The sequence below is a fragment of the Monodon monoceros genome, unplaced genomic scaffold (assembly GCF_005190385.1).
Source record: "Monodon monoceros isolate NGI ecotype Baffin Bay Population unplaced genomic scaffold, NGI_Narwhal_1 Super_Scaffold_12, whole genome shotgun sequence".
Lineage (NCBI taxonomy): Eukaryota > Metazoa > Chordata > Mammalia > Artiodactyla > Monodontidae > Monodon > Monodon monoceros.
This window is the reverse complement of record NW_021703768.1, coordinates 120,731,005-120,751,714: the sequence shown is the minus strand read 5'-3', so window position 1 is coordinate 120,751,714 and position 20,710 is coordinate 120,731,005. Positions and strand designations below refer to the sequence as shown.

The 20,710-nt window shown below is 43.2% G+C and overlaps 1 protein-coding gene across 1 annotated transcript in view; it reads left to right on the top strand.

Moving 5' to 3' along the window:
* YIPF5 (Yip1 domain family member 5) overlaps positions 1-20,426 on the top strand; it is a 59,779-nt gene extending 39,353 nt beyond the window's left edge. The window contains exon 6 of the mRNA XM_029218544.1: positions 20,366-20,426. Within this exon, the coding sequence (XP_029074377.1) occupies positions 20,366-20,411 (46 nt within the window). The 3' untranslated portion in view covers positions 20,412-20,426. The remainder of the gene's footprint in view (positions 1-20,365) is intronic.
* The last annotated feature ends 284 nt before the right edge of the window (positions 20,427-20,710 follow it).

Below are 20,710 nucleotides of genomic sequence, written 5' to 3'. Positions count from 1 at the left end.
AAGGATAGAGAAAAGAAAGTTCCCTTAATCGGAATTACTGTGAATTGGGCTTCCCTGGTGGCACAGTGGTTGAGAGTCCGCCTGCCGATGCAGGGGACATGGGTTTGTGCCCCGGTCCGCGAGGATCCCTCGTGCCGCGGAGCGGCTGGGCCCGTGAGCCATGGCCGCTGAGCCTGCGTGTCCGGAGCCTGTGCTCCGCAACGGGAGAGGCCACAACAGTGAGAGGCCCGCATACCACACACACACAAAAAAGAATTACTGTGAATCTTTTACCTCCAATTAGATTGCTCCCATGGATGGCTTCCCTTTGCCACTGAAGGAGGCTGACCTCTCTGTGGCCTATGATGTTCCGCTTGACTGGCTGCAGCCGGCCTCTCTAACCTCAGCTCACATGACTGCCCAGCCCCTCGTTGGTTACTCTTAGTTTCTCAAGCACTCGGCTTCTTTCCTGTACTTGGATCAGCCTTTCTACAGTTCTTCCCCTGGGCCACTCCTACTCATCTTTCAGATACCAGCTATCAAATATCACTTCCGGGGCTTCCCTGGTGGTGCAGTGGTTGGGGGTCCGCCTGCCAATGCAGGGGACGCGGGTTCGTGCCCCGGTCCGGGAGGATCCCACGTGCCGCGGAGCGGCTGGGCCCGTGAGCCATGGCCACTGAGCCTGCGCGTCCGGAGCCTATGCTCTGAAGTGGGAGAGGCCACAGCAGTGAGAGGCCCGCGTACCGCAAAAAGAAAATACATCACTTCCTCTGGGAAGCCTTCCCTGATCTCTGGGACTATTCTAATGCCTTCCAAGTAGATATACTCACACTACCCTGCCCTTCCTCATCACACTTAGTGTAAGCACACTTGAATCATTATTTGCATAATCATTTGTGTGATGCTTACCTCTGCCACCAGACTAAAAGTTCCAGTGGAACAAAGATTTAATCTTGTTAACGATTACCTATAAAGACCTAACACAGTGCCTAGCACATAGTAGATACTCAATAAATATTTATTAAGTGGATGAATGAATTAAAGGTAGTTTATTTGATCTGGAAAGATTCTTGGAGAGCCTAGTCCAAAAACCTAATTTATAGAGGAAGAAACTAAAATCTCAGGAAATTTGCTGTCTTGTCCAAAGCCCAACCCCAAAGCAAAATTAGCGCTAGAACGCACATTTCTTCACTTTCTCTGTACTTTTTTTTTCCCCTGTCCTGATGGAAAGTTCATAGTCTAGTGATTCATCACACTGGAGGGAATAGCAATTCCTGGCAAGTTCTTCAGGACCTTAATGAACTCGCAGGTTTGTGTTTTATTTAATATTCACTTTATTTAAAATGAGTTCATAGTCTATGTTTATTTCCCCATTTCTCAGTTAATTGTCAAATGTTAATTGTCATGAAGAAGAGACAATGTGGCAGTTTGGCAAGGTTCTGCTGAACTAACGAATGTTTAACAGGATCACAGATGGAGTCATTTGCATACAGGAGATATTTTTTTCCAGGGTTTTGTCCCAATTAAAAGTTACAAGTTCAAACCAGGTTACCAGTTCCAACCAAAAGAAGTTTCCACATTTTAGAGCCTGAAGACATGCTACTCTTTCTTCAATATATTCCCTTTTTCCTTTCCCACATTTGACAAGCTAAGAAATATTTAATAGTGATGGCCTTCTTAAGTAAAACAGAATAGCTACAAAGCTCTTCATGCCTGCCCCCGTCGATTGGACAGGCAGCCGATTTCAAGGGTCCAACACGAAGAAACATTGGTTTAATTTCTTATGCAGCCTATAGTAAGATCTTATTTCAGGTAAACAATTGAGTGCCTTCTTTATGGCAACCACTGTGGTCAGTGCTGGGGTTGCAAAGATGAATAAGGCATGGTCCCTGCCCTTGAGGAGCCCCAGAAAAGTAGGGGAGAGAGACACACAATCCTTTAATTCCCATACAAAGTGCTAAGTACAGGAATAGAGGTGTAAACAGGTTGCTTTTCGAGGCTGGAGGAAAGATTACAGAGATTACTTTTTCTCAGATGAAGCCTTGTGTGATCCAAAATTTAAAGCATGGGCAGGAGTTACCCAAATAAAGAGAGTGGAAAAGGATCTCTAAGCCAGAGTTAGAGTGAGAAGAGGGGCATGGATTGTTTTGTGTAAAGGAGACAGGCTGAGCTATCTCAGAAGAGAATATACTGGTAAAATAAAAAGGGTAATAATAATAAGCAAAGCTATTCTGAACTGTCAAGTCCCTGTAATCTTCAAGGTATATTAAATTAGGGCTCCCCCAAACTGATTTGCATTCCATCTTCACAGTTCTCCTTGTAATTGATTGCATGCTGCCATTGCTATTATTAGCTTAAGATTCTTTTAGATCAACCTGTTTTAGCTTCATCCTAAGCAAGATTATCCATTAAATCAGTGATTTTATCTTAGTTATATTTTTCTAATACTTACTAAAAATAAGTACATAACTATCAAAATATAAAAATGTGTTCCTTCTGGAATCATCTTAAATATAACCAGGGGCATACACACATCACCTTGGTTAAAAGATTGGATCTTCTGGTTAAAAGATCTTTTAAGCAATCTTTTTGGTTAAAAGATTGGAGTAAAGAAGAGGCTGGCTAGTCCGTGAGTCCAGCTCATTGGATTGATTTGATTAAGGAGGGCAATAGGGAGTTCAGCACAATGCTGAGTTTAAGGCATGATTCCTACCATCCAGGTGCTCAGTGACAGCTTGGTTTAGTTTTCCTGTTCATAAATTAATTACATTGCTATGGCCTGAATGTTTGTGTTCCCTCAAAATTCATGTGCTGAAATCCTAATGCCCAGTGTGATGGTATTAGGATGTGGGACCTTTGGGAGGTGCTTAGGGCATGAGGGTGGAACCCTCATGAAAGGGATTAGTGACCTTATAAAAGAGTTCACCCCTTTCACCATGTGAGGACACAGTAAGAAGTCTGCAACCTGAAGAGGGCCCAAACCAGACCATGCCAGCACCCTCAGACTTCTAGCCTCCAGAACTGTGAGAAATAAATTTCTGTTGTTTATAAGCCACCCAGTCTGTGGTATTTTGTTATAGCAGCCCAAATAGACTAAGACAAACAACAACAACAATAGTAGCAGCTACCATGGGGTCAGTCCTTGTGTGTGTCAAGCACTGCACTTGGTACTTTACCTTCCTTTGCTTATGTAATCTTTACAACCCTCTATGAGATAAGTTTGATTGTTATGCCCATTTTAACAGGCTCACAGAGGCTAAATGTCTTGTGGGAGTTCTGACCTTTTGTTTAAGAGAAAAGATCACAAGAAAGCTGCCCCATGTAGTTGAAAGAAAGCTGCCCCATGTAGTTGAAAGAAAGCTTTGTCCAGACTCTGGAGGCCAGGGCTTTGGTCTCAACACAGCCCCTGGTTCACTGTGGACTTCAGAAGCGTCTATTAAACTCTCCAGGCTGCAGGTTCCTTCTATGAAGTGTTTATACTCCATGATGTCTAAGATCATTTGTAAGCTGGAGACTCTTTCTAGGTCTGTTTCTTTATCTGTAAAGTAGGGCTAATAATACCAACTTCATAGGATCATCGTGAAGATAAAATGTAGGTAAAGTCCTAGCCAAGGTCTGAGACATGGTAAGAATACAATAAATGGCATTATAAATAAATACACTATTAACCATAATAATCTTGATAACCACCCTGATGATTTTCAAAGTGGATAATTCATCCACAGATAAGTAAGACTGAATGAATTATACCACTATATAGAAATGAGTGTGACATCTGCTTTTCATATCAGGTGGACAGTTGGGTTTCTCTATGCTTCTGTATCTTTAAGTCAGAGACTAATAACATACTCTTCCCTGGTGTGGTAGTTGGTCTCCAAGATGTTCTCCATGATTCTACATGCCTTTGGTAGTCCCTCCCATGTTGAAATGGGGTGACTTGTGTAACCACTGAGATATTGTGGAAATGCTGTATGACTTCTGAGGCTAGGTCCTAAAAGACATTGTAGCTTCTGCCATACGTTCTCTTGGATTCCTCATGAGGACACTCAAGCAGCTCCATGGAGAGGCCCCTGTGATGAAGAACTGAAGTCTCCTGTCAGTCAGTGAGGAACTGAGGTTTTTACCCACCAGCTACATGAGTGAGCCATGTGGCACGTAGATCCTTCAGCCACAGTCAAGCCTTCAGATGACTGAAGCCCCTGGCAACATCTTGACTTCAACCTCATGAAAGACCCTGAGCCAGAACCGCTCAGCCAAGCCACCCCCAAATTCCTGACCCCAAGGCCAAAGAAAGCCTGAGATAATAAATATTTGTTGTTTTAAGCCTCTCTGCCTCAGGGTAATTTGTAATGCTGCAAGAGATAGTGAATACAAATGAATCATTGCAAATATTCGAGAAAGTATTTTAATGGAAAGCATATAGCCACATTGGTATAATCTAATTCAAGCCATCAAAGAGCTATGAATGCTCAAAGGGAAGGAATAAAGAAGGGGGAGAGGAGAGGCATGAAAGAGAAGGAGACTGTAGGCTGCAGGACAGAGGTCTCTAAGAGCATCTTCTCCCTAGCAGCAAAGGACAGCAGAAGATTTCACCAGGCATTACTCACCGAGTTTAGGGACTCATTCAGAAGCAGCATGGATGGTGGCAAGGGAAGTGCATCTGCAAACACATCAAATCCACCAAAAGCCTTTTTCGCAGTCACAAAGTCCAAGGCAATAGTTTGGAATGGATCTCATTTGAATAGCCGAAGCTTCGTCTCACCAGCTACTTAGTCCTGATTACTTATGAATAATAAAATGTGTTAGAATCATTTTCCACTTAGCAACAACTATTCATGAATGGCCAGTGTTACTATTCATGCTTCTCTGTTAAAAACAGGCCTATTTTCTTGCTTTCTAAAAGCGAATTGTATACTGTGAGCATGGATTTGGAACACAGCAAAACCTGGTTAATTCTGTACTACTTTATGCTGTGCCAGTTTGTAATAATGCCTCTTAGGAAACTGACCTGAAGATATAATGCAAAAGATACTTTGAGGACGGTGGGGAGGGAGGAATTGCAACTTTTTCCTTTTTCTTTCAGCTCCTGTCTCTACTGTGTAATTGAATGTCCACTGCCTGGTTTGCCCTTGTCTATTTTGTCCTTGTGAATACCATCCCTGGTCTCCTGGTTTGAAAATTACTTTCCCCTAGAATGCTTTTGAGGAAAGCGAGCATGCCTGGTGTCTAGTCCTGGTCAGTGTTCTCTCTATCCCTAGCAACTTTACTCACCCTTTTTTATGGAGGATCTTTTGGCCATAACCTCAAAGCCCCATTACTGTCGAGGCTGCTGTGTATGGCCAACTTGTCGTGTATGGGGATAATGAAGAAAAATTCTTCTCAATTTAGAAATGTCTCCTATTCTTCATTTAGATTTCAATTTAAATATTACCACCTAAGGCCTTCCAGGACCAATCTGTCAAAAGTGGATTCTTCCCAGTTACTCACCAAAATCCTCTGCATACGCCTTTCCTACCATTCACTATAACCTGTCATTGCCTTTACTTGCAAATCCTAGGGGCAGCCTGCATGGGTTCTAATCCCAACCTCATCATGTGCTGGCTAAGGGGTCTTATGCAAGTTATGTAACTTTGTTCTCAAAAAAGTTTTGCATCAGTAAAATAAGGAACTCAGAGGATTGCTGTGAGGATTGAAGGAGTTAATACATGTAAAGTACTGAGCATGGTGCTGGGCACATATTAAGTGCTATATAAACACTAGCTATTGTGATTAGCCCCCTCCCTAGAACATGAAAGGCACAAAAACAGAGGTCTTGTCTCTCTCATTTTCAGAGCCCCACCCCAAGCACGTGGCCTGGCCCACAGGAGATGCTCTGTTACTAGCAGTTAACATGGAAACCCGAACATTGCTTTTCTCAATGATTTCTAAAATCCCCATCATGAGAAATTTTTCAGTGTCATTTTTTTTTTCTTGGGTCTGCCTGCTGCCACTTTATTCAGGCCCTCCCCTCCCCTCCCCTCCCCCACCCCTCCCCTTCTCTTCTCTGTCTCTCTCCACCAGATGCAGGTGCAGACCCACACATCTTATTGTTTACTTATGTAGGACAATTTCAGCTTTCAACTCCACCTTAGACTATGCTCCCAGTCTTTCTTTGCAGATCCAAAAGCAGGCCTTTTGAGGAGATTATCTATATCTATATTATATAACCATTATATTTATATATAATATATAAAACCATGTGTCATATATATATATTAGCCATCAAAAGCATTCCTTTCTTCCCTTTGTACATGACTTCTTTTGATTTAAAAAAAGTTTATGTTAAAGAAAATTACATGAAAAGACAGAAGATTAGAAATAACAGAAATATATATTAGAAAATATATATCTATATTATGTATTAGAAGATACAGAAAATTAGAAAGAAAAATATACTTTAAATACACCCACAGACCCACCACATAATGTATATAATCACTGTCAATGTTTTGGTATATTTCCTCTGTTTACTTCCAGACTTTGCTTCTCTTGATGGCTCTGGCTTCTGTGCATGTGTGTATGTGTGCATGAGAGAGAGACAGAGAGAGACAGAGAGAGACAGAGAGAGAGACAGCAGAGGTATAACCAGCCATATTGCATCATACCCTTTTCATTCAAAACTGTTTTTTTTTTTTTTAAACATTTATTTATTTATGGCTGCGTTGGGTCTTCATTGCTTCGTGTAGGCTTTCTCTAGTTGCAGCGAGCAGGGGCTACTCTTTGTTGTGGTGTGCGGGCTTCTCATTGCGGTGGCTTCTCTTGTTGCAGAGCAAGGGCTCTAGGCGCACAGGCTTCAGCAGTTGTGGCTCACGGGCTCTAGAGCGCCCGCTCAGTAGTCGCGGCGCACGGAGTTAGTTGCTCCGTGACATGTGGGATCTTCCCCGACCAGGGCTCGAACCCGTGTCCCCTGCATTGGCAGGCGGATCCTTAACCACTGTGCCACCAGGGAAGCCCTCAAAGCTGTATTTAAAGGAAGTGTCATATTCATTTATCTGTCCCACAGGTGTAATTGAGTAGCTGTTGGGCAGCAGGCACCAGACTGAGGTTGCACTGTGAGTAAGACAAGGCTTATCAGATCCCAAAGTTTGATCTCTTACTACTTACCCACCCAGCCTCCATCTGTTCAGACTACTGATTTGTGAAGCATTTAAAGCAGTACCCCAGGAGCAGTTTACTGTATAAATTCCACACGGGGCCTCGCATTAAAACTGCCGACGTATTTCTTCCAAATGTACTCGGGTTACTGCAAAACTGCAAAGTTTACGTGGAAAGTGTTTTTCCTCCTCCTCGTAATGACTGTGGACTTAGCACCTTTTCCTCCTTCCCTCTCCCAGTGATGGGTACCTCCAAATTCCTGCCACTAGAGACAGTATTTCTATGAAAACACCAAATGAGTCCTTTTGTAGACCTGGGAGAAAAATCCACTGGCATGTATACACTGAGTCACTGGGAGTGCGGTTTGTGTAAAACTAAATTAACCGAGTTGGGCCAAATTTCTCCCTCAGAAGCTGCAGTGGTCAATACCCCCAAGCAACAATGCACGCAGGTCACTGTTACAACTCAGGAAATGTATATCAGATTCCGTTATCTAGGTACTTCAGAGAGGAGCTAAAGCAGAGGATATGGGGGGAGGGGTCTGTCCCGGGAAGGCCCCAAAGGGTCCTGCGTTTACAGCATCTCCTGATGCACGGGGATGTTGTAAAATGCTTCTCCAGCTGTCTCTTCAGTGTTGTAGATGTTTAGGGGCCAGGCCTTGGAGGTCAGCCACTCCCAATTCAGACCTTGGCCCTGTCACTTACCAGGTGTGTGACCCGAGGTGACAAGCTTGTTTTCTCTGAGGTGCTGCTGTCTGTACCTCAGAGGCTCTTTGTGAGGGTGAAATAGGATAGGGCGTTTCAAATGTAAGCCCAGAAACTCACACAAAGGGAGGGCTCAGCAAACCCTGGGGAGCGAGTACTGCAGGGCATTTCCTGTGGGTTGGTCCCTGCTCAGGCTGAAAGGCCATGGTTTCTGCCCTCTACAAGCTCAGCCACATGAGGTGAAAAGATTACCAGATAGTCATGTGGTAAGTTGTGTCATCCCTGACCTGGCCACTTCGCCCACTGGAAATGCAGGCCTGACTGGGAGCCATAACCCCAACCTGGCCCCTCAGGTCTGCAGCAGGGGCAGCTGGACGCTACTCCTGAGACAGATGCTGCCTGTCTGCAGCCAGTCCAGTGTGGACCCAGCCCACAGCCGGGGTGGAAGCAGCTAGTCAGCACCACAGGGACTCTGCTTTCCTGCCACTGACAGAGGAGGTTTGTTGTCTTTTTCTGTAGAAGACCCACTCCTTTTCCCCTCCCTCATCCCCACAGAGCCTAGACTCTGCTTGGCAGGAAAACCTTCCTACTCACTGCTCAGTCTTAAGCGCCTTACTCTGTATAATTTTCCCTGAGTTAAGATGGATGTTTACCCAGAGCATTATAGGGGAGACGACCTCGTACAACCTGAGGCTTAGAGAGCACCTAGTACCGGATGACAGGGAACAAGTTTTGTTTTATGGAGTCGCCATTTTGACTCCCCCGTAACTTGAGAGCACGTTGCACAGAAGTAAGTCATTTAGCTAATCAGTGAGCCTGTCCAAGCACCCAGCACCCATGCCTCATCACGTCGTTGTTAGTTCCCGCTCGCTAACAGATTTTCGCATTGACGGTGAGAATGGATACGTTAATTTTTTCAACTGTAGTTCATGTATTTGAGACGCAGATTTGTATATTTTTGTGGTGGGAAAATATTTGGAACTGCCTGCTGTGTTTTCACTGGTATTTCCTGTGAATCCCTTGACTCTTCCCTAAATTGGGCCACCAAGCTGAGAGATTGCCTCAGGAAGGAGGAGACACAGCAAAGGCTTTTGAGTTTTTAAAACTGTGTGTTTGCATTTCAGATTGTAGGATCTGAGGGGGCGTAGAGAAGTTAGGGGCAAAGCTTCCTAGCCTTCCAGACTAGAAAGTTGCTCCAATTAAGAGCAGGTGAGGAAGAGAGTGAAGTAGGGAAGCTTAGACTCAAGGATATATCTGAAAAAAAAAAAAAAAAAAGGCCCTTTAATCTTTCTTCCCCTTCGACCCCACCCTGCCAACCTATGCCCGGGTGGATGAAGTTCTAGGAGTGGCTGACAAAAATCCAGTTTGGCTTGGGAGATCTAAGAGAAGAGAGGAGCTGTGCCCTGCTTCTGGTTTTGCTCCGGGAAAGGATGAGACCCCCGAGAAGAAATAGCTACATGGTACTTGTAGGAAGATGGACCCAGGACAGAAAAGGGCAGAGCTTCTATGCGTGGCTTGAGAAGAGCAGGACATTCCTCACACACCTGGCAGGGCTCAGCAATCAGATAGAGACAACATCAAAGAAGCCCCAGGCCAAGAACAAGCCCACCCAGCAGCCCCTTGGGGCCCGAGGGACTGGGATCAGGTGGGGCTGAGGGTATGAGAGGAGAGGAAAACGGAGCAGGTAAGCCCGTTCCACAAAGCCTGGGTGCTACGCTACCCCTCCCCCAGGAACACAGATACCACTCTCGAAAGGGGGGGTGCACACTGAATTGACTGATCCTGGGTTTCATGATGGAAAGAGGCTCTTAGGAGGAATTACGTTATGGAAAAAGAGTTAAACTTCTTGCTCACTGGAGTTTGTGTACTGAGATTCCTACCTGCTGTACTCAGTGGCATTTATAAATTTAGATAATTACAACAGCTTTGGAATATCTTCTGTGGATGTCAGGTGTCTGGTATTGCTCTATATTACATAGCTTAGTGTGTGTGGGCTGGTGGGGGAGTACAGCCTTGGATTCTCTTCTTAGAATAATGTGTTTAAATGTATAAAAATACAGGCTTACAAAGGAAATCAAATAGTTAGCAAAATATTTAGAAAACAAATTTCTGATGTAGTAATTATGTGATTCTTTACTCATGCACTAAATAACACGATCTAGCAGTCTAATAAATATAATATCAAAGTGGTGATAAGTATATACAATATTAACAGACGCCTATAGCAAGTAATACGAAAAAGTCTGATTTGTACTGACGACAAGAAACAGGTTGTTTATAGTACTGTGGCTTATTACCTACAGGCATAATTAAAGAAAGATTCATTTTAGTTAAAGGTTAATGAAAATAAAGATAATTTTTCCCATCCAACTTCAAAGATCTCCTGGATTCTACCCATGAACTCTTGAAATCTTCAGACCCCTGTACCATCTAACTTTCTTTATTGACCAAAGATTTCATCTGAACCTTTCAAAAAACCCCACCAGACTCCATGTGAGAGAAAAAGGTCGAGGGGGGGGTGCGTTGCAGAGACAATATCACCTAAAATAATTTCCTCTTAACAAAGCGTCCAAGAGATTTAGGGGTAGTCAGGCCTCGACAAACCCTTCTGCCTTCATCATCATCCAAGATCATAAATTTAGGAGGTCATAATCCTAGGTAAATGTTGGGAGTATAGACAAGAATATCCCAGTTGGCCAGGGGCTGAGTTTTAGATAAAAACTAATTCCCTGGCCTTGTAAGCGGGATAAGTTTCTTAAAGATAAGATACTTTGTTCCCCAGTGTCCCTAGGGCAGTAACTAGAAAATGGCAGTAGTTGACAAATGCTGTTTGGATGAATTAATTAACTGATGGATCAGGCAAAAACATTGAATTTCGGTCTGGGCAAAGTGATGAGCACCCAAGTGTCATTTCCTTAGCAGTTACCTTGGCAAAGAGAAAGGGCTTGATTAAAGTCAGCTAGTGTTATTTTTACTCTATAAGGCATTCTTTCTGTATCCTAGTATCTAGCCTTGTAGCCTTAAAAAGCGAATGTAGCTTTCCAAGGGGCTTCTTTATCTCTAGGGTTTGGATAGGGATTAGGTAAAAATAAATGGCACAATGAGTATGAAGGGCAAATAGCACAGAGGCTGTATAATCAGTAAATGCACAGTAGTTGGTATTGTTACTATGATCTGATGTAGTAAATGTAGTAGTTTCATTATTACTGTTAATGTTACTGTTAATAATATCAAGGTATTGAGTCCAATTTAGTAATGTATTAGAATCACAAGAAGAACATTTAAAAATACTTATTCCCCAATATCTCACTGAATCAGAATTTCTGGGGAGGGACCCAGAATCTACCTTTTGAAAAAGCTGGCCAGGGATTTGGAAAGGAAGTAAGGAATAGGAAATTGGAGCCCAGAGGGAAACCAAGTTATTATTGTCAACATATTAAAACATTATTTTAACGCAAACAGTGAGCACTTGTCAAGGTTTCACGTATTCGTGAGAGAATACAAGAATACATTTAATGTATTCATGAGAGCACTACAAGAATGACAAAGCAAGTTCCACAGATGATATGAAAAACTGGGATTTTATAGGGAGTAGAAAAAAATAAGTAAGGCTGAGAATAAGAATGCTCAATTGGTTACAAAACTGGTGAATGTCCTTTAGGATAATAAAGCCATAGATTTCTGGATTATTTTTTTCTACCAGATGGAAGAGAAAAACATTGTACTTGATCATTTTTCTGTAAGTTAACCTCTAACTCAACAGAGCTGTAAAATGACTGGTTCTTAATCAACAGTAAACAGAAACTCAAAAAAAAAAATTGATTCTCAAGTAAAAGGTCATTGTGGGCCCCTTAATTGCATCTGCAAAACGAACACATCAACCTGACTGATTTCCTTCACCTTGAAAGTCTAAAGTACTTACATATACTCAGGTATAAAATACAGGCCACGATTTGTATGTGATGTCATATTTTAGTACTGGGAAATGAAGTAACAATTACTCCTTGCGCCACCCCCTCAGAAATAGTTACTATGGGTGGAGGGCAAAAGGGGTAAGGGAGACCAAGCGTATGGTGACAGATGGAAACAAAACTTTTGGTGGTGAGCACCCTGTAGTGTATATAGAAGTCTAAATACAGTTCACCCTTGAATAAAGCGGGGCCTAGGGGTGCTAACCCACCATGGATCATGTAGTATTGTATTACATATATTTTGAAAATTATCCACATACAAGTGGGCCTGCATTGTTCAAACCTGTGTTGTTCAAGGGTCAACTGTATAACGTTGTCCACACGAAACTTATATAATGTTATCTATGTGGAAGTAAAAAAATGGTACAAATGAACTTATTTACAAAACAGAAATAGAGTCACAGATGTAGAGAACAAAATGGTTATGGGGAGGCGGGGAAGGGGAGTGGGGAGGGATAATTGGGAGACTGGGATGGACATATACACACTACTATATATAAAATAGATAACTAATAAAGACCTACTGTATGAGCACAGGGAATGCTATTCAACACTCTGTAATGACCTATATGGGAAAAGAATCTAAAACAGAGTGGGTATATGTATGTGAATACCTGATTCACTTTACTGTACACTTGAAACTAGCACAACATTGTAAATCAACTATACTCCAATAAAAATTTAAAAAATAAACCAATATTACCTCAATTTAAAAAATAAAGAGATAAAAATCAAAATGAAAAAAAAGTTACTGTGAAATATTCTCTAGTCGTCCTGCTCTGATGCGATATCTCCTTAGTTTTCCTATCCTGCTGTGATCTGAGGAGTGACTGGAGGGTTCTGCCTTTTGCTCATTCAAATCATCACCATGCCGCTGCCTGTTGATGACACCTGAAATCCTACCATTTGAGATTCATTTCCTAAAGCCCTTACTTTTTGTCTAAAGTCTTTCTTTCTTTTTCTAAAGGAAAATACCCTGAAAGGGAATGTTTGTGGGGACTAAGACAGCAGTTGTTTAAATATAGCTCTTCTCTGACCATGATTCCAGCAGAGACTTAGCTTTTCCTCATTTCCTTACAGTGAGCAGTATCTTTTTCCTCCGGAGATTTAGAGAAGGGAGGGGAGAAGAAAGAACCAGATGGAACTCTCCAAATGTTGTGAATCTGATACCATGAATGAGCTTTAATCACACAGGGGTAAGAAGCTGAGAATTTGGGTACTTCACACAGATGCCTTTGATGTACCTCCTAGCAGACGTGCAGGGTCTGACTTTCCTCGTTTTACTTTGTCAGTGTTTTCTCTCTACTGTATGGAGGATTGAGATGGTAGGGACCATGGCAGAAACATGAAGGAAGAGGTGGTATGTGTATACATTGGCTAGATACATTGTTTTGTCTGCCCCTCATTTCCACATTACATCCCTATACATTGTTCGAAGTATTCCACCTGTCACAGTTGATTTGTCCAGAGGAGACATGTGACTTGCATTAGCCAATCAGAACAGTCTTGGGTGTTTTGGACTTGAGTTCTAGATAATAAAGTCATTTTCTCCTGGACGTAAGTGAAGCTCTTAGCCACAAAGCTTGAGGAATATCAACAGCCATGCTTCTACTATGTGAAAAAGCCTGCAGGCAGTAAGACAAGCAAAATATATAAAGAAAGAACAGAAATGGAAATTGAAGAGAAAACATTCAACGGTGTATGATCCCAGTTCCAGCTGAGACACAGATTCACCCACTTCTTAGGTTCTACAGTGGCCTTGCAAGGTCACGTGAGTGCCATAAATTATTCCAACCCAAGGCTAAATCAATGGTAAATTCCTTTAGAACAGGAAACATGTCAAGGCTAGTCACATGATTGTCACTTAGTAAAAAAGAATATTGAAAAGAAGTTTGGAGAGTCTATCAGGTAACAAGAAGACAGCATTTCTAGTTCCTCCTGTGGCCCAGAAGGGACCACAATGAAGAAAGCAAACCAATTTAATGAGTGAGAAGCTAAGCTGAAGATAAACCAACTGTATTTCTCAATGAATCCACCTTACTTTCTGAAGAAGCACATTGGAGGAATATGTGTGATAAGAAGGTGAACCTTGAGTGATGAACTGTTTTAATATTGCCCTTCAATTTGGGAAAAGGTGACTACAGGCTTGCAAGCTCACCGTCATCTAGTTCCTGTTTAGAGGATACAACTCAGGCCAATCAGAGCCTCTTTTCTGGGGATGTGGAATTGGGACAGATAGCTAGCTTAGGTCTGCCTGGGGTGCTGGATGCATACATGTCAAATCAGGAGTTGGGTACAGCCACATTCTGCCTGCCATGGGACCAGAGGTTCCAAGGAAGCTGATCTGATAAGAAAGAGCCAGGATCCACGGAAGCAACTCACACAGAGAGTTGGAGTTCTGAGGGTTCTGGCTCATAGCTTCAACCCCTCCTGACCACCAAGCAACTCAGGCCATCTCGTGCCATCCACAAGACCCTGTTGTAACTGGAAAATAAATCCTCATCTGGAAGGTAAGGCAAGCAGAGTTGATTTCTGTTACTTGCCACCAAAAGAATCCTAATACTGCCGGCAAATGTCTTTCAAGATACTCTCAAGAAAGGCAGTTAAAGTGTACTTGCATTGTTAAGATGCCTAGAAGTTATCTAAGTTTCCGTGGGGCAAATGTTGGTGTGTGCATGTAATTCACTCCAATGTAGTACGCTACAACTAAGAGGCTGAGAATTGCCTCATGAGAGGTCCCGCAGTTTTGGAAATGTGCTACCTGCTCTGTTTCAACGACTTGATTTGCATTCAAAATAGAAACCTGGAATTCAGATTAAGAGTGATCTCTTGCCCCTCTCTGTCACTTTATAGAGCCCAAAGTGAAGATACGGGTCTGATTTTCAACAACAGTAGCATAACAATGACAATAATAATACTAATAATCATTTGTTTTGTGGCTTACGAAATGCTTTCACATACGTTTTCTTGTTCCGTTATTTTCTACTCACCCTCCCAGAAAGAGGTGATGTGAGGCAGTCGTTATTAGCTCCATCTCACGGAGCAGGAAATTGAGTTAGAGAGAAGTGACTTGCCCAGGTCAGTGTGGCTGAACAGTACTGCTGGGGCCAAATTCAAACCTTCTGACCTGGGGTCTGGTGTTTTCTCCAAAACCCTGTGTTGCTAGGAAAAATGCTCTCACAGAGCTACATGGGACTATCCACCCAGAGGGAAACAATGTTACAGGAGTGCATCAAACAAGGTAACTTACCTTTCTGCAGAGCAAGGAGAACCTCTTTCCCAGTGCACAGAATGGCACTGTGCCAGAGCACAGAGAGTGACACTTACCCCTCCAGAGCCTGTGGGTCCCCACAAAATCACCTGGGTGCAAAAGAAGTTCACATGACTGCAAAGGACTTAGGACAGTGTTTGGTATATCATGAGCTACATATTTGGCTGGGTGAATAAATGAGTGAGTGAATGAATGAATGGATGAATAAAACGGGAAAACATGTATTAGTCTATAATCTAGGAATACATATATGTATACACACACGCACACACACACACACACACACACACATATATATATGCACACACACACACACACATATATATGTTTTTGTTTTTTGTTTTAGCCATGTGGTTTGCGGGATCTTAGTTCCCCAGACGGATTGAACCCAGGCCCTTGACAATGAAAGCACAGAGTCCTAACCACTGGACCACCAGGGAATTCCCAATAATCCAGGAATCTTAACCTAAAAAGACTATGCATAGGCTTCAGAGGACCCATGAAACACTGAAATTTGAAAAAAATTTCTTGTATTATGTGCATTTTTCTGGAAAGAGGGTCTGGGTTTCATCAGTCTCAAAGAGCTGGCTGAGACAAAAGGTTAAATATGACCGGTATTAATTATAAAGGGAAAAGAAAATGTTGTAGAAGAAAATTCTCCCTTTTGTGACCAAATAGGCACATTGCTAGTATGTTTTGGGATTGAGGAATCAAGCCCAGCCATGTTTGATAAGGGCTGGAATTAAGAAAGGTTATTTGGGTCACTTTTTTTGGCATACTGAGGGAAGATCAAATCAATGAGAGAGTTATTTAGGATGGTATTGCACAGAGAATGCCTACAAGTTAGGCCATTTCCACCTTGGTTGCAGAATCCTAAATTTTGAAATGAGATAGTAGGATTTTGACTCAAGGTTTGTTTCATTCTTTTTGGCCCTCATTCTTTTATTCTCAAATGTGGTGAGACGCTGAACTGTCACAGAGATGAGTGATGCCTGTTTAACACACTGTCAGCCTAACTCTCAGGGAATTTCCTCCAGGGGAGCATAAGGCAGTCGAGGGTCCTTTGGGAAATCTTTCCTCATTCCAGATGTTAAGTATAAGACAAGATGTGTTCTAGTGTGTTATTGAAGGCAAAGACTCTGAAGAGAATGCAAAAATGAAAAATCCTAGCTAAAATCAAAGTTCCTTCATCAGATCAGAGGCATCTGACAGATGTTTAAGTGTCAGAATAAATGCTGACTTTTTTCTCTTCTGTTACCTTTCAAGCATGTCCGCTCTAGACCCCTATTGTCAGATTAGGTGAATAGCCGGAAAGTAACAAGAGGGTTAATTAAAGAAGCTTAAAAGAGAATGGAAAGCATTCTCATCATTCTTAATTGCTTTATCACACTTTCCTTGTCGCAAGGGTGTTTTGATTGAAACTTCTAGTTTAGGCATATTTGAAGATGTAAACTCATATTTATCATATTTGAAATCAAATGTATGTATAGTATTAAATGTATTAGATGATCGTATTATCTTTCCTCTTTGAGTCTCAAATTCAATTTTGAGAATTTAAATTCAAGCTTTCAACATTTTAGAGTTGAGAACAGGAAGTAGAACAGAGGATGTATCAATACAAGGGCATTTTTTTCTTGCAAGTGGTATCCCATAAATTCGGTGACTTAAGCAAAATGAGAATGATTAGTTTATGGATATAAATAATACAAGGGTAAGGCTAGCTTCAGTTATGGTTTCATCCTGGGTTCAAGCAATATCACCAGCCTTTCTTTCTTTCTTTCGTTCGTTCGTTCTTTCTTTTTTTCTTTCTTTCTTTTCCTTTCTTTCTTATAGTGACTCAATTCCCAGGTTTCTCATAGTAGCAATATGGCTGCATCTGCTCCAGCTCCTGCTTACTCTCAAGTCACATCTAGTGAAAAAGAGAAACTGTCTCTGCTCAAGGACTGCCAGCCAACATTTTATTGTATCTCATTGGTCTGTTAGGTTCATGTGCTCATTCCTGAATCAATCACAATGATCATGGGAATAAGAGCCACTGATGGGCTTCAGTTGAAGGAGAAGTGAAGTGCACGTCCTGTGAGGTGGGCGCAAGGGAAATTCCCTAGTTCAAATTAGGGGCTTTATCCAGAATAAGCAGGGATGGATTTGGGGAAGGCAAACAACAGCGGTCTACTCCCTTATTCTAATAATTAGATTACTAAAAGGTTTAACAAAAAACAAGAGGCCTAGAATCCAGCACCCAGCACAATGCATAATATATGCTGGTTGGCTCAGTCAGTTTTGGTTGAATGAATGAATGAATCAGTGAGTTACTAAAAAATGTGTCACACCCCAACACATGTTGTACCTCCAAACTCCAGGAGAGGTAACAAGTTCTCTGTGCTGTCCTCTTGGAGTCCCCCTCTTTCATTTGTTGTAAGATGGAGGTCAACTTCCTCCCCAGTTCTTCCACAAATGGCCAAGAGAAGAGGCCCCATGTTCCCTGCAGCAGCAACAAGTTCCCTAAATCTTTTCAGCCTCACATCCTTTATACCCTGGAGGGGATGAAGGGCTAATTTTCAGTGGCTGCCCTTGCCAGTCCTGTGGAGTACCTAGTACACAGGGTTTTATTCTTGGCCTTGGGGGCCCCAACCAGAACCCAGATAGAACATTCTATCAACATGGTGTTACGTATACTTCAACACATTCACACATACAGAAGAAAATGCACACATAGAGAGGAAAAAGAAAGAGAAAACCAAAGAAAAAAAGAAAGAAAAAGTGGATCCTGCCAGCTAGAGCTCAAAGATGGCACCTGTCAGCTGGGATGAGGCAGAAGGAAAGCATATAGATAGTGCCCACAGGAAAAAAGAAAAGAAAAGAAAAAGGTTAAAAAGCGTAACGTTTTTAAAAAGAGACGTTTTTTAAAAAGATGCCTCCACTGCCTAGAGCTTGAAGATGGTGCCTGCCAGCCAGCAGGCCCCTACATGTGTGCTGAATTAGATTCATGTTCCTCAGACCGACACCTTAAGATGAGCAAATGAGCCTCCTTCACATGAAGTCTGGGCTGCTCTCCATAGGCTGCCTCTTCACTGAGCCCTAACTGGGTGAGTTTGAGCGTGAGCCCTTTAAGAGCTGTTTTGTTGCAGGAAGGTGGACCCCCTTCCAGGGCCCAGAGTGGGCTCTAGTCTAACACTGAGAAATGAATTGTCCGAGGAGACACATGTGCTGACAAAGCAAGAGACTTTATTGGGAAAAGGCGCGCGGGACAGAAAGAAGCAGGGTCAGGGAACCCAGCAGAACTGCTCTGCCACGTGACTCGCAGTCTCGGGGTTTTATGGTAATGAGGGTAGTTTTCGGGTTGTCTCTGGCCAATCATTTCTGACGCAGGATCCTTCCTGGTGGTGCGTGCATCGCTCAGCTAAGATGGATTCCAGCGAGAAGAATTTTGGCAGGTTGGTAGGACATACAGACTGGCGTCTCGTCTCTCCTTTTGACCTTTCCTGAATTCTTTCGGTGGGCGGTAGCTTGTAAGTTCCGCGTTCCTTACCAGGACCTCATGTTGTAAGGTAACTCATGCGAGTGGTTACTGTCGGGCCTGGCCAGGGCGGGAGGATTTGGTCAGTGTTTCCCCTAACAGTTTCCCAGATGGGTATAGCCTTGCGGTCTCGTGGACAGAAGCCCTGTTGGTTTTCTAAGCTAGATGTTTTGGGGGACTGTCTCTCAGGACCAGGTCTTGAAAGCTGGGTTGCTCTATGTGGGCTTCAAACTCTGCTCCACAGGGAGCTCTGGGTTTTCAGTTCCCTCCTGATTGTGGGTGGCCGTGCCGGGGACGGGGTTTTTGGCGAGATTGTGTCCCAGCCTGTCCTGTTTGATTTGATGTAGCTGCAGATTCACAGTTTCCATGGGAGGAGGTGAGCCCAGGCTCCTCCTGTGTCGCCATCTTGAACCAGAATCTCTCTTTCTTCTCGATCTGCGACTTCCTTCTTCTCCTGCCCTAGGACATCAGAGCTTCTGGTTCTCGGGCCTTGGACTCAGAAAATTACACCAGAGGTCCCTCGATTCTCAGGGGCTGAGACTCGGCCTGGATTATACCACTGGCTCTCCTGGTTGCAGGTCGCAGATCGTGGGGCTTCTCAGCCTTCATTCATAACACTTGAACCAATTCCGATAATAAGTCTACTCTTTTTTTTTTTTTTTTTTTTTTGCGGTACGGGCCTCTCACTGTTGTGGCCTCTCCCGTTTTGGAGCACAGGCTCCGGACGCGCAGGCTCAGCAGCCATGGCTCACGCGCCCAGCCGCTCCGCGGCATGTGGGATCTTCCCGGACCAGGGCACGAACCCGTGTCCCCTACATCGGCAGGTGAACTCTCAACCACTGCGCCACCAGGGAAGCCCTATAAGTCTCCTCTTGAATACATCTCTATCCTGTTGGTTCTGTTTCTCTGGAGAATGCTGACGAACACACTGCCATTATAAAGTAAGGCAAATCTGGTGAATTGAAACAACACTCATTTATTATTTCAGAGTTCTGTAGGTAAAAAATCCAATGGGTTTGGCTGGTTTCTCTGTTTTGAGTCTCAAAAGGCCAGAACCAGGTGTCAGCAGGGTATGTTCCCTCTTGGAGACTCCAGAGGAGAATCTGTTTCCAGGCTCCGTTGTGCTGTTGAGAGAATTCAGTCCCTCACAGCTGCAGGACTAGGTCCTTGCATTCTTGATGGCTGTCAGCTGGAGCCTCTCTTAGCCCCTAGAGCTCACTCACCAGTACCTGCACGGAACCTGCCATATCTCAGAACCAGCGATGGCGGCAAAGCCTTCTCACACTGTCCGCATCTCTCTGTCTCCTCTTCTGATTTTCAGGGCTCCTGTAATCACATTGGGCCCATCTGATAACACAGAAGAATCTCCCTATGGGAAGGCCAACTTATTAGTAGCCTTAATTCCATTGCAAAGCCCTTTTCGTCATGTTAGGAGCAAAAGCCATGGAGACCAAAGTCCTGCCTACCAGACTTGGTATGTGTTACCTTCTAGAACGTTAGAATGGGTTTATGCTGACTCCAGCATTGTATAAGAATTTACATTTCCTCATTCTCCTCAAGCATAGGTCGTCTCAGTCGAGCAATGAAAATTGCAAAAAAAACTTTACATATGATAGGTGAAAAGCCATCTCAGTGTCGCTTGAATTGTGTTTCATAGACTATTAATGAAGTGGGATTTTAAATCCCACTTCGTGAAATGGTCAATATGCCATAATGCAGAGATCCAGACAGACAGTGGGGCCGGCAGCTATGCAGTGGGAGTGTAACGCGGTGATTCTCTGCCCCGCAGCTGGGCGTGGAGGAGGTGCAGCTTGGAATGGCAGCGGGCAGCCTGAGCAGATGGGCAGCAGCTGAAGCTATCAAGAAGCCATCGCAATCGATGGTAAGTTCACCAGGACTGCTTTCGCCAAGTGCTGGTGTGTGTTTTGACACAAAGCCCGCAAACCCCTGTCTTTGTTTTAGCATCTTGTGCCAAGTGTGCCATAACATACTTCACAGACTATTTATTTCTCACTTAAAAACAAAATTGATGCCAGATTCAGGTTGCTTTCCAAACAAAGGATGTGAGGACCAGAGAATTTAAACTGCAGGATGACTGCTGAAGAAAGAAAAGACAAACATACTGAGAAGGCAA